The sequence below is a fragment of the Electrona antarctica genome (assembly GCF_951216825.1).
Source record: "Electrona antarctica genome assembly, chromosome: 14".
Taxonomy (NCBI): Eukaryota; Metazoa; Chordata; class Actinopteri; order Myctophiformes; family Myctophidae; genus Electrona; species Electrona antarctica.
The window spans coordinates 25116442-25131071 of record NC_136795.1 but is presented as its reverse complement, the minus strand read 5'-3'; the positions used below and the strand labels follow the sequence as shown (position 1 = coordinate 25131071).

Genomic DNA, 14630 nt, shown 5'->3' with positions numbered 1-14630 from the left:
CATGTCATTTTCCCTGTCTCGGATGTGGTTGTGATTTCTACCCAAAAGAGGGGTGCACATTCTGTAATGATCATTCCAGGCCTCTAGCAAGCTCCCCAAAGGAATCCCCAGAGGTAAAGGTGAAAGACGGCAAGAAAGACTCCTGACATCAGACGAGCTGTTTTGGCTTTGAGGTAAGCAGAGTCCTCAGAGCATCTGTGAATTCAATGAGTCGGTGAGGAGAGGATTTCTCCAGAAAGAATGTTTATTAAAAAACACAGGTGGAAAACTGCACTAGCAAGTTGAAAATGCTCCTGTTTAGAACTCAACTTCATGTCATTACACCAGCTTCAAACATCTAGTTCACAGAAAATTAGCAACTACACAATGTGACATTGTGTATATTGAGCAATTTCTTCAACTTCCCAAAATCACATGTATGCTTCCATGTGTACAGTATGAGCCTGTGAGGACAAGGTATAAAAACTGCAAAAAATAAATATATGCAAAAGAAATTGCATTCAAACAAATCTTAAGACATTCTCCCATTTCCTTTCTTACTTGAGACGTTTCAGAAATCATTTCATTGGAACATTTTATTTACACTATTTTAGAATGTCAGTTTTTATTTGACATTTGTATGAACGCGAATAGGAGGCAGCAAGATTTCAAGAAGGTTCATTTTCCTGTGCCGTGTGACTGCAGATTTGAGTCCATTTGTCTTTCAGCATCTTTATTCACTACACTAACACATGGGTGCCCACAAAGGTAGAAACGCAAGGGTTTGGTAGCCCATTCCCCATGGGACTCGATACCAATGCGCGGTGCCGACACCAGCCCTGGGGAATCTGGTGGGTCGGTTTGGGGGTCTTCCTCCAGCCACACCTCCGGGTCTGAGGCTAGATCTTGACGGTCAAAGCTGCGGGGTATGTCCAGAGCCTGGCACAGTTTGGAGGGTCCATTGCACAGTTCCTTGTCCTTCAGCTGCCTTGCTCCCTCTCTGCGCTTGGCTGCCCGCAGCTGCCTCATGAGATGCTGGCCCTGCAGGGGCTCCAGAGAGCGCAGAAGCACAGCAGCACCTTCCCCTAGACAACATACAATATCGTCGCTGTGAAACATTGTACTTGTATGTCCAAAACTGTTACTTTTCAGGATTCGTTAAAAAATAGATATGCTAAGAATTTAAAAAGTGTTGTTTTGAGCTTGTAAATCTGCTAAGGTTGCTACTTTTGTGTAACACTGTAGACTAGTATGACGAAGCAGGGCATTACATTCCTCCCAAAAATCAAAAAGTTAAAATATAGAGATATGAGGTTTTCTCCCGACAGCAACAATATCCATTAGTCACCATGGCTCCAGTCAGTCTACTTCCTTTTGCCCTTTCTACATGAGGATACAAAAAAGAAACTACAATGGTTAGAGAGGAAAACATATAAAAACCTGCAATGCCTTTAATGTGACACTGCAACAATCCTTTTTCTGTATGATCTCATCTACATGAAACGTGGAGTTTGTTTTAACAGCCTTGCCTCAGTATGCCTAACAGACTACCTATTTTCAGTGGAAATGCATTGCACACCACACTGAATGTTGATGTCAAGAAGTTTAAAACAGAAAAAGGAAGCGCTGCCTGGGTTCAATCACAGTGGCTCAAAACTGTTCTCAGTGGATCATACATAGAAGCAAAGGAACCCAAAGTTCTGCTCGCGTTTCAACAGGGTCAGATGCGTCGGTCAGCTGTTGCCTTGCTCATCTGTAAAATAAATGTGTGTGTGTGTGTGCGCGTGTGTGTGTGTATATATATATATATATAATTATATTATTATTATTTCACCTGAAGACAGAGCCTCAGTATTTCTTTCCCTGCAGTTTGCCTCACAATTAAGTGTTTTACCTTCACTGGATACATTCATGCAGAGGTAGATGCCATAGATTGGGTACACGTAGATTGTGCCTGGCTTCATGAACATTGCAGTGTTTCTCTCTGTGCGTTTTCCTCCAGCTGAGTGAGAAGCTTTGTCCTCTCCTCCAAGGTAGGCCTCTGTTTCCACTATTCTTCCGCGTAGCTCTGTACCATCTGCACACCGGCGGACCAACACCTAGCAGAGTTTAAATGGTTACATTTCAGGTCCCAATTGTCTTATGGTCAATAATGTCATTGGAATAATTACATTGAGCCAGCTAGCTGTACTGGATGAAATGCATTAGTGCTCTTATTGGTGCATGAAAGATTCATTAAGGCCCCTGGAAAGTTACCATGAACATATGAGGAACAAAATTAATCTTAATAAAACAAATGTCCTTGCAGAACACAGATGGCATGTAAAGAAGTGGGAAAGCTGCCTTTCAGACGAGGCTGTCTCCGTTTCTGATGCATCATTTAGAGACAAAAGTGGAATGGAATTTGAAATGATTTTGATACCTTGCCAAGAAATGCTTTGGCCAGACTAGTGCAAGGTTGGTTGAAAAACTCGTCTCTGAGCCTGTGCACTTGCTGATCCTTTATGAAGTAAGGGCTATGGTGAGCCATCTCATCAGCGGCTGCTCCCTGGGTTTCAGGACTGTTCGTGCATGTTCTTCTGGTTTTGTGGTTGACAGCTGCTCCCGAGTCAATCTTCCTCTTACGTCCTACCATATCTTAAACACTTAAAATGCATATAGACTATATTAGCACATGGTCATACATAAGGCATGATGATTCATTTACAATACTTAAATAATAAAATGGAAACATTATGGGCCTGCCTGTGCATGATACATTATAATTTATTATAACTTACAGTACATCCGAAGAATATCACCTACTGTAGTAGACCACTCAAAATGTTGCCAAGTTACAAATCCTAGCAAATTGTATAATTTGCAGAGGAAACAGTCTGTGTCTGGTAGTAAGCTCTAATAATAACATGTGTTGTGCTCTGCTCAATGGTAGTAAACACAGTAACAATATGCTACGAGAGACGTCAACACAGGAAGTAAATCTTTGTTTTGAACGTCTTAAAGGGACCGCGTGACATTTTTCAATGACCCACTCTCTCCATGTTGATGGAGCTGATGGATGTTGCTCAGAAATGTACCAAATTCCGTGAATTACAATTTGTTGTCGAGTCTAATACATCTAGCCTATGTTTGTTTTTGTTTTGATTTATGTAGACAATAAAGTTGGTTTAATAATGGTTAACACAAAAAGGTCCTGGGGACTTGTTTTCATTGTGGTCCCTCCTATGTATTCAATTCATCATACAATTTCATCAACACATAGCCTATACTGTATAATATATGTACAAAGTAGAAATAAAACTGTAGGCAGTGAATGCCATCACCTTTCTATGGGAAAAGTGAGTTCACCTCCCCTTTTGGCCTCCTGAAAGATGGATTTTCAGGCTTAAACTTGAAGTTACCTGCTGCTAAACCCAACTCCTGCTTTGTAATAGCCTACTATACATACTACTATACATCAGTGGCTTTCAACCAGTGGTCGTTGAGGGGGTTGCTACAGTACATGATACATGCTATACAGTAAATGATAGAGAGTTGGTATAACCAAATGGGGTAAATACCAAAAATACCTTTCACTGCTTATACGTAGGCAATGTGTTGTCATCTGTTATCGTGGCAACAGGGCCCTTTATTAGATATGTTACTCTGAGAGCGTCGGCTACTGGCCTACTTGAGAACGATGCAACTTGGGAACCTAATAATACCCGTTGTCAACTTGTCATAGCACCCGTTTTAACTGTCTGTCTGTGTCCCACATGGAGATGGAGATCTCTGTATCTGCCTGTGTCTGAAGAGAAAATGTTATTTTGATTGTTTGCCTATCAATACAGCATTGAATTGTGCACAAAGTCCTATCCAACGACGACATATTCTTTAGTTTTGGGTCTGAGAGGCTAAATATCATGGTCTGTGGCTCAAATGCAGAATAAATAATTGTCCTTGATATGAAAAAGGTTGAAAACCACTGGCCTACTACATGCCCGGAGAAGGAGGAGGAAAGCCGGAGGAGACAGTTTCATTTTTGTGTGTTAATCTTTCGCCTATAATGACATGCCCAAAATATGGACACTATGCTTAAAGTGGTTAAATGGTCACTGCATGATATAGTGTTCCCAGTCTCTAATGGGATGCTGCTTCATGAAGATGAGCTGTCCCCATCAGTGTTTGATGCTTACTGTATGAGGACAGAGTTAGTTGAGCAAGACTACAACCCCCACAGCATTTGCCTTTTTCTGGTTCCTGGTCATGTCTTATCTTCTCAGTCTCATTAGAAAAACAGCCCACTCCATGAGGTTATAAATAGTGCTTTGTGTTCTCGTGCTTGCCCGTGCCCAGGAAGTGAATGGCGCCAGTTTGGCCCCAGGCAGATTTGGTCCGTGTACCATTCTGGAAGTATACCAGTGTGTATAATCAAACCTTTTAATTAATTGTCTGTTCTGGTCTTATTTTGTTTAAAATGTGCATCCCTCGACACAGGATTTGATAATCCCAGGCTCAAATTATTAGCCACCACCACCACCTGCAACCACCACCAATAATCATGATGGTATTAAAGAGCAGCTATCTGCACATACAAAAGGTGTTCACTGGAGCATTGGAACCCCTGTTTTGTTGTGGAGCATTTGCTGTAATGCTGTTTCTGCAGGGTGAACTATGGGTATAATGGATGTCTTAGACCCCCCCCCCACCCAAAATCACCACCAGCCGCTACTGGACATGACCTATACATACAACATGAGAAAGCTAACATGATGACTGATTCAAAACGATCCCCTCCTTTTATATCTCTGTTTATATCACCTTTTCACCGTGCAAATGGTATATAACTCGGTATAGGATCCTGTTCAAAATATGAAATGCAATTTCAAGCTGACTGTAACTTATGTGGCTCTGTTGACAGCCTTGGTTCCCAAAGGACCTCGGTCGACATGCCATGGTTTATGCTTATGTCATCAGAAGATTTGTTCCTATATAAAAATAGAAATGCGCTGCAGCAATGTAACTGGGTTATCTGTGAGCTTCTCTGTAGCATCTTCAAGGAAGCCTTTTACATTCCAAAGCCAGACTCCTTGGAGAAAAACAAATTGTACCTCATGAACCACTGACAGAGTTTGGTTATGTTGATGTGTGGGTCTCTGTCACATACAAGTCCAAGCCAGAATAGCAGGTTAAGATATGTAAAACAGAGTTGAGCTGAATCTCCATTTCATGACATAAAAATGCTTTACAGAACAAAATCCAAGCAAAAAATCTATAATAGCGTAAGCCAACATTAAAAAGAAAACAAATTTTTTTAAAGCATTGAAAAAAAGCCAAAAAAAAGTGAGTAGGCCTAAATGGATAGCAACAGAGATAATAACTTAAAAATGTCTACAGAGGCTGCCTGTCTAAAGTAGTTAAATTGTATCTGTAAAATACTGGTGTTTGTTGGTGTTACAGGTAGGCTACACCGCTACAGCCTCTGACATTGTATTTGTCTTGACCGTGCTTCTGCAGACGACCAGCAGTGATGGAGAAATCTGGGCCTTTCAGAATACCTTCAGCAGTGGTGTAGTCAATGCATCAATACTGCAATATAGAAATACTACTTACAAGTAAAAGTTCTGAATTTATTCAACATTTACTCTTGGTACTTTAAGTACCAAGAGTAAAAGTACTCATTGTGCAGAATGTCCCATCTTGTAATAATAATCAAAATCTACAAAGTAACTAACTAAAGTTCACAAATAAATGTAGTGGAGTAAAAGTAATTGTTTTGGATCTGAGATGTAGTGGAGTAGAAGTAAAAGTATTGGATATTGGAAATACTCAAGTATAGTAGAGATATAACATTGTACTCAAGTACTGTAAGGACTTAAGTAAATCTACTTAGTTACTTTCCACCACTGACTTTCAGTATAGTCACACTGCCACTGATCATCTGAGCAGCCACAGCTCGGCTGCATGGTTGCATGCTGGATTCCTTTCAACTCTGCCAAGAGCCGGAATAACGGTATACCTCTTAGCAGGGATGCCTGAGATTAATCTGTGTGTGTGTGCAGATGGAAAAACAGAATGCATCTTGAACTGCACTCTTGAACCTCATCCCCACAACACTGTGAGTCATAGATAGAATCCAACGATAAGAGAGCAGTTGAACTGCTAGAGATGATATAAACTCTAAGCTACAACATAGCCCCATGGAAGTAAATAACCATTATCTATTTATTGAATTTAACTATTTATTGTCGGTTTTACATGTGTTCTTTTGCATGATACATGATTTATTCGAATGCTAAATCATTCAATGTTATATATTTTTTTTAAACGTTCAAAACAGCTCTTTTAAACTTTTACAAGTTCTCTGTTGTTTAATATTTATATTCTTGTTCAAATTTGACTTATTTGAAGTTAAGCACAGAAAAGTGAAAATGTAGAGTTCAAGTTGCTGCTGCGAAGGTGTCTTTGTTCAAGTCCTATGAGTGGCATGCCCAGGTGTTCATCTGCATCGTCAGTGTTTGATGGCATGAATTATTAATTGGACCATCATTAATGTTTCATGTTGCGCTTTTCTTGTTTGCTGCAGAGGTGTCCTGTGTACTGCAGGTGACTGGGTAATCAGCAGGAGGGGGGGGGGGGGGGGGCAGATTATTCAATATTCAGTGTGATACAGTTCATAGTTTAGATACTATAAGAAGAAGCTTTTATTCTCTGGCTGAAATTGTGTGTGTGTGTGTGTGTGTGTGTGTGTGTGTGTGTGTGTGTGTGTGTGTGTGTGTGTGTGTGTGTGTGTGTGTGTGTGTGTGTGTGTGTGTGTGTGTGTGTGTGTGTGTGTGTGTGTGTGTGTGTGTGTGTGTGTGTCCTCTTTGTGGATAAGAGTTCCTCCTACGCTTGGTATTTAACGTTATTACAGTTCTATTCTGCATTCATTGCAAAACATCATAAATGTTGATGGGGGAATCCTGATCAAATCCATTTACTCTCAGTCAACACAGAATGCAGTAGTGAAACAACTGAAGAAGCTAAATTCCAAATTGTGAAATCTTAAAATGAATAAGTCAGTCACAGAATTTCTAAGTTCATACGATCAAAAAGGTACAGTCATTTGTTTCTCCCATTCGATTTATCAGTTGAGTTGTTATTGAAACAATCAACCCCATAGCCATGATGGTTCATGATCAAGAGGCTGATAAGACTTTTCCACATTTCAGCTCACACCTGTGACTCTCCTATTCAGGCTTCCTTCAGCCTTCTGCTGGTCTTATTACAAAAGGGAGTGGATGCCTGCTCAACAAATAGACTGTGACTGACCACATGCCGCCAAAGCTGTTTGACTTCTTCTCTGCTCTGGTACAGATATGGCAATAGACAGTAGTTTTACTGTTGCTCATAATGCTGATCTAAAGATCCCAATTTTGGGCCTGTCATTATAAATACTAGACCTGTACGTGCCCGTCGCAGTCGGCCACCGGCCTACTTGGGAACGATGCAACTTGGGAACCTAATGTTATACATTGTCATAGGACCCGTTTTAACTGCCAGCCGGTGTCCCACATGGAGATCTACATGTGTGTGTGAAGACTGCAAACTGAAAAGTGTACTTGGCAATCAATTCGGCCCACTGGCAGAGCCTGATTGGTTGAGCTTCAATTGGCTGAGGCAGAGGCTGGAAATTGCACAGGTGAAAGGAGTTGGCCTCATTAGGCCCACTGGCAGAGCCTGGCCCAGGTGAAAGGAGTTGGCCTCAGTAGGCCCACTGGCAGAGCCTGACCAGAGCCTTTTGTGGTGGTTCTGGAGAACCGTGGGTCCGACCGACTAGATACCTGTCACTGCACTCCCTGTGGGGGTGTGGAACGCGTGTGTCGAATGTGAAGTCGGTGGGTCAAACGGTTCTCGAGTTACGTGCATTACAACCGTACACACACGTACGCACACACATATGCACGCAGAGACGTGGCGCATTATAGTGTGTACCAAAATCTCCTGGAGGGGGCGTCAACATATGTGTCACGTGGTAGCGGCCGCCATGCTTGTCTGGTTTGTTTACATTGAGCGACTATCCGATGTGCTTGTATACGTTCTTTTTTTAAACTGACCTCACAATGGTGCAGACTTGCTAGTAAATAAGTGCCACAGCAGGTCACGTCGAGGGAATGAGCCAGAAAACTGAATTAGATTTTCAGCTTTCCACCATGGAGACAGCACCAAGGAACCCAGATTGATGAGTTTACAAAAAGACGTAGAATGGCTTGGATCTCGGCTGTACGGCGCTCGGGCGCAGAGACATAACGTTCAAGTATCTAAGCACAGCCGTGTTTGTTCACAACATTTTCCTTGTCCTTGTAATGTATTTGGGCCCGACGTTCTTTCTATCCATCCTGGTGTTGGTTCACTATGTTGTCGCCAAGAACGAGCTCAATATTTACAAAAACATACCACCATCACTCTATTCTGAGAATAGGGCCTAGCCCACGAGAGGGCCTAGCTTTTCAGACACCGCCCCCTCTTGGTGATGTACACGTTTTTAGAAACTATATAGTAGATAATATACACTGTATGTAAATATCCCCCAAATCCCAAACATTTTTGAGATATGAAGTGGTTGATTGATTGATTGATTGTATTGAAGTATTTATTAACAGATTGCAGAATTACAGTACATTTCAAGCACAACTCAATACAAAACTGTTAACTGTGGATGACACCATAAAGCATTACACTTGTTTACAATAGGGTCCACCATGTTCAATTCATCATAACATTTAGAGACGTTCAAATATACACTTCTATATAGCCAAAAACAGGAAATCATCATAGAGGAGGTAAAAAGGGGGGAGAAACATATACAGTGAGGGGGAAAAGGGGTGGGTGGGGGATTCAGATTTTACGAATTGCAGCCGTGCCCTTTGAAGGCGTCAAGGGATTTGCATGTCTTAATGACTATTGGTAGGGCATTCCACATTTTGGTGGCATCCTCTTCACACTGCACTGGCTCCCCGTTACAGCCAGGATCGACTACAAGGTCCTGCTGATCACATACAACTGCATAAATGGACACGCCCCTCCCTACCTACAGAAACTCATCAACCCTCCAAAAACAACCTCCACCCGCACCCTCAGATCTGCAAACAAATTTCTGCTCCAGGTTCCTGATACTAAACTGCGCACCATGGGGGACCGGGCCTTTTGCTCGGCACTGCAGTACCACACCTATGGAACAGCCTCCCCATGGACTTGAGAGTGTGGAATGTTTTAAAACAGGCCTGAAAACGTTCCTGTTTCGGAAGGCTTTTTCGTGTTGAACTGTCGCTTTGCACTTCTATGATTGATTATATGTTTTTAACCATGTAGCACTCTGGGATTCCCTGTGAATGAAAAGTGCAATACAAATATAATTAATTATTATTATTATTATTATTATTATTATTATTATTATTATTATTATTATTATTATTATAGGAGTGAAAGGCATTTAGTCCCTTGTTTGTGCCGAATCTGGGTTGCACATGGTTTGTCGAACTCCCCACCCATAACACTTATGGGTGTGGACTTCGTTGACATTAAGGAAGTATTCAGACAGGTACATGGGTATCTTTTTTGGGAAGTCTGGAGCTTTGTTTTAAGGGCCTTTGTGGTGCTATGGTACCAAGAGGCGCATGCATAGTCGAAGAAACCTTGTACGAGGGCTCCTGTTAGGGTCTTCAGGGTGTTTTTGTTGACCAGTGAGGAGATCCTGTATAGGAATCTTGTTCTTTGGTTGACATTTTTGATTACGTTGGTGGCCATTTTATCACTGGAAAGATTTGCCTCCAGGATGGAACCTAGGTAGGTCATTTCATCTTTTTGTGTGATAATATTGTCACCAACTCTAACCAAGAAGCCATCTGCTTTGCTGAGATTATTATTTGATCCAAAGAGAATGGATTCAGTTTTTCCCAGGTGTAAAGTTTGTTATCAGCGAGCCAGGTGCAGATTCTGCCGAGTTCAGAGCTGAGGGCCTTTTCAACATGCAGTTTGTTCCTGTCCGAGACCATCAGTGCAGAGTCATCTGCGAACAGGAACAAGTTGCAGTCACAAGCTGATGTCATGTCGTTTACATATATTAGGAACAGTAAAGGCCCTAGTATACTTCCTTGTGGAATGCCACTGGGAGGGGGGGGGTCAGTGTTCCGTTCACCTGCACCATCTGTTCTCTCCCCTCCAGGTAGGATTGCATCCAGCTCACTGATGTGCTATCAAAACCAATTGCTTTTAGCTTGTTAACCAGTATGGAGTGGTTCACGCTGGCAAAAGCCTTTTGGAGGTCCAGCATGACCATGCCACAGTATTTGCCAGCATCCACTTTTTGTTTGATGTGGTCGCTCAAATAGAGGAGGCATGTGTCAGTGGAGTGGGATGTTCTGAAGCCAGATTGGAATTTGTACATTAATTTTTTTGTGGCAAGATACTTTTCAACCTGGTTAATATTCCACAGGACATACTGTATATAGCAACAATTTGACCTTGGGTAAAGATACATCTCATTCGCATGATGGTAGAAGATGAGCAGCTTTTATTTATATTTCACCTTTATTTGAAATGAAATGAAATGATTACTATATTTACCCAGGGTATCTGGGCTAAGCTCAAGAACTTGTTTCCAGCCAGGCCCTGCTCATAGAACATTTCATCGTAGTGGTTCAATGCCTTGTTCAATGGCACTTCAGCGGTGGTAATTTTAACGTGTCGGACCGCTGATTCGAACTGGCGACCTTCCGGTATCAAGACCGCTCCGCAATCCGTTCGGCCACCGTTCGGCTAACTATAAGTCTCCAAGGGAGCACTGGGACACAACAAACAGCAGTGCAAATTAAAACAGGCAACACTAGAGATGCTAATAGAACAGAAAAACTGTTCTATCAAAGCTAAATGAACAGAAACAATAAACAGCTCAGAAATAAGATTGAAGTTTGGAATGTCTTTGATGGGGAAACTAAAAGCTTGATTCATACTTTGTCGTGTGGCGGAATATAAATTCAGTATAACCTACATGTCACACATGCATGAGCAATAACCACACCACTCTCTTAGCTGAAAAATGATCGCCGGCCCTCTATCTGGTTGGTTGACAAAAGAGGAAGTGGTTTATGTGCCGACTGACAGTGTTCTTTTGGTTAAACATCACCCTTGCAGTCAACCCTTTTATCTGGGCCTGATTGATGGTGCTTCAGGGGACCTTAAGTGCTCCTACAGGTTTGGTGTTGCTTCCTAATTGCTGTCTTTGCCCTGGTTCCACCCCACCTCTTTTTCTCAACCCCATGGGAGAGTTCACCATTAATTACTGCTACTTCATGGTATATCAATCAGGGACTCCCTGTTGGTCCCTGGCTGGTATTTACGTATGTTTTCATGCCTGTACATATGCAACGGATGAAGAAGTCTGAACAGCTCATTCCACTAGTAAAAATATCATCTTTTGCCTAATCTAGGACCATGCATTTGAATTTGTAAGGTTGTGATTTTTTTCATGCTGAGAGGAAACATTATGGGTCACCTTCTCAGAGTAAAATGAACACTCTCACTCATTTTGCAGTGTGTCTGATTGAGTTGGGAACCCAAGAGGAAGCTATATAGGCTTTGCTGGTATGAATGACACTATACTGTATGTAATGGTCATAAGAACATTTGCTAGATCTGTCTACTATTCATAGTGCCTTTGTAGAACGATTAGGTATTTTACTATCATTTAACTAAATATATTTAATAGTCACATTTAAAAGTTTAACAGTCAGTAGAAGATGTTGTTTATGACCGGGAAAGCATTTTTTTGTGTCAAAAAATTGGAGATACACAAGATCATATCGCATCACGAAAAATCATGACAACTTGGGAAAATCTTAATATAAATATATATTTTTAAGCAACATGTTTTTAACTCAAATATTTGCTTCTGGTGGTCCCTGGAACAAAATATTTGAGATTGGGGGTCAAATAGGGGGCTTATTGACATGAAAAAAGTTTTAGCAACAGGTTTTTCAGAAAACTGTTAGGATTTAGAAGACATTTGTAGAATTGGCCTCAGGTCTTAATGGTAGTAGTAGAGCAACCACAAAGAACAACAATACATTTTCCTTCCAACGGTTCTTAGTCATGAAAGGAGAGGCCCGTACTGTTCAGTGAAGAGGTGTTATAATATTTCAAAGGCATGCTTCTGACACCACCCATCTGTCTTCTGGTCAGTAGGCAGGCTCAGATAGCTTTGAGTCACACTGTACGGAGAATGATGACCTACCTGCTCTTAGCTATCAATACATTTTGACATCGGCTCTGGAGATTGTTTACGGGGTATTATATTAACCATTTTACAGTCCCTTTTCAGGCCCTGGAAGACGTTATGCCTCCCAAGACGCTACGGTTCATTGGACTGCAGGGCAATACCAGAAAGCTAACCGAATTAACCACTTGCATCCCTATTCCGAGGGAAACATTCGCTGAAAATACAAGCCGCTCTACAAGGTCACAACACGTTGTATTGCGAGGTGTTGTGAGCTTATAGAGCGACTATTTGGGGGACAAGGGAAAAATGAGTGGATAAAGTACAGAGCCAACCCCAGTCTTACTAATTATATTTAGGCATCAAAAGTTCACAAAGATTCTGCACACCCATGTAGCCTTTTGGAAAGTACTGTACGTCATAGAATATCACTATAAGAAAACAATAAAACATAGAAAACACTGCAATCCAAAAGAAACAAAAAACATTTTGCAACACTGTAATGTGCTATGTTCTTTGGCAGTGCAGTTTTGAATGGAGTTTTTTTTTAAACCACTCAAGCCCTATATACTTACAGCAGTTGACCGATGTCCCTCGGGGGTCTATACTTGGTGTGTACTATTGTACTATTGTACTATTTTCAGTGAGCGACACCGGCGTACAAAGTACAAACAAGTATAAATCACCCTTAAGGGACATTAACTGACAGATATACTGACTGTTATACGTTGTACTTTATAATGCACTTGTTTTGTATTCTGTTTTAACCTTGTACTTGTCCTACTTTCTGTGTTATCTTGTTTTTATTTTTCTATGTGTCAGGGTCGACTAAAGATGAAAATTTGCATTATGATTAACTCCTGTGTATTTACACTGCATTCTATCTGTACTATACATTACTGTGTTGTATTTTAATTCTCTGTTGATTAATGTACACCCTCCCTCCAAAATAAACCAATAAATGAAAGGAAAAAGATATAAGTTACATTCTGAACATTATTACACTGTACAGCTCTATTTGCACCTGCTCAGAGTTAAAGTAATACTCGGAACTTACTTAGCAGTGTTGTGTACACTTGTGAGGAGAGGACGATGTATCATGAGCAGAGGGTTGGATCCTGCAAGCAGACCTGAGGAGGTCGTTTTCAGTCTCAGAAGCAGCAGGTCCAAGAAGCTGGGCGGCTGGGCCTCTCTGGTGCCCAGCAACCATCTAAAGATTACAGTAAGTCCTGGCCTGTGGCCCCTGTCATCACATTGTTCCTCTCCTCATCCAGTGGTGCATGGAAGAAGTATACTCCCATCTTTTACTTGAGTAAAAGTATAGCAATACCACAATGTATAAATACTCAAAGCAAAGCAAAAGGCACATATTCAATGCGTTGCGAGCGATCTTGTGAGCTGGATCTTGTTTTCGAATAGAAAGTGGTCCAACATTCTCGATCCTTTCTTTCTCTCCTTTTCATTGCAGCATCTTCTCCTCTCTTTCTGGACTCGTCGTCGTTGTGCGGACGTGGCTGCATGCTGTCTTTATAGTTGTGACGAGGTGCATACGCCCGCTGTGCTGTGAATAACACTTAAAACTGGTGAGTGGTTACTGTGTGTGTTTTGTAATTATAATCTAAATCCACAAAGTAACTTGTAGCTAAAGTTCTCAAATACCTGTAGTGGAGTAAACAGTACAATATACTGTACCTCAGAGAAGTAGTGGAGTAGAAGTATATAAATTATAAAGCAAAGTATAGAACCTCAAAATTGTACTCAAATACAGTACTTTTATTTTACCACCAATGTAACCATGGGTCTCTGGTGCCCAGCAACCACATCTAAAGAGAACCCTGGCCTGGCCTGTGGCCCCTGTCATCACCTTCTTCTAAAGAGAACCCTGGCCTGGCCTGTGGCCCCTGTCATCACCTTCTTCTAAAGAGAACCCTGGCCTGGCCTGTGGCCCCTGTCATCACCTTGTTCTTCTAAAGAGAACCCTGGCCTGGCCTGTGGCCCCTGTCATCACCTTCTTCTAAAGAGAACCCTGGCCTGGCCTGTGGCCCCTGTCATCACCTTGTTCTAAAGAGAACCCTGGCCTGGCCTGTGGCCCCTGTCATCACCTTGTTCTAAAGAGAACCCTGGCCTGGCCTGTGGCCCCTGTCATCACCTTGTTCTTCTAAAGAGAACCCTGGCCTGGCCTGTGGCCCCTGTCATCACCTTGTTCTAAAGAGAACCCTGACCTGGCCTGTCGCCCCTGTCATCACCTTGTTCTTCTAAAGAGAACCCTGGCCTGGCCTGTGGCCCCTGTCATCACCTTGTTCTAAAGAGAACCCTGGCCTGACCTGTGGCCCCTGTCATCACCTTGTTCTTCTAAAGAGAACCCTGGCCTGGCCTGTGGCCCCTGTCATCACCTTCTTCTAAAGAGAACCCTGGCCTG

At 41.9% G+C, this 14630-nt stretch overlaps 1 protein-coding gene across 2 annotated transcripts; it reads right to left on the bottom strand.

The window, feature by feature from the left end:
- Nucleotides 1-237: 237 nt before the first annotated feature.
- On the bottom strand, nt 238-2936 carry mpg (N-methylpurine DNA glycosylase). 2 transcript variants are annotated; one of them, XM_079520471.1, is made up of 4 exons: nt 2785-2936; nt 2402-2624; nt 1874-2078; nt 238-1064 (listed from the first exon to the last, which is right to left on the bottom strand). In XM_079520471.1, exons 2-4 carry the CDS (start codon nt 2612-2614, stop codon nt 658-660), a joined length of 825 nt encoding a protein of 274 aa, XP_079376597.1. In that variant the 5' UTR covers nt 2615-2624; nt 2785-2936; the 3' UTR covers nt 238-657. The 2 variants fall into 2 exon arrangements, with proteins under 2 accessions (XP_079376597.1, XP_079376596.1); XM_079520470.1 differs by having other exon boundaries at nt 242-1064; nt 2760-2936.
- Nucleotides 2937-14630: the final 11694 nt, after the last annotated feature.

Bases quoted from the DNA above. Each gene is read 5' to 3' on its own strand.
- mpg (XM_079520471.1), bottom strand. From the start codon at position 2,614: ATGGTAGGACGTAAGAGGAAGATTGACTCGGGAGCAGCTGTCAACCAC. The intron at 2,079-2,401 runs GTATCAAAATCA...AAACTCTGCTAG, and splicing joins CCAAAGCATTTCTTGGCAAG to GTGTTGGTCCGCCGGTGTGC. The intron at 1,065-1,873 runs GTAAAACACTTA...TATGTTGTCTAG, and splicing joins CATGAATGTATCCAGTGAAG to GGGAAGGTGCTGCTGTGCTT.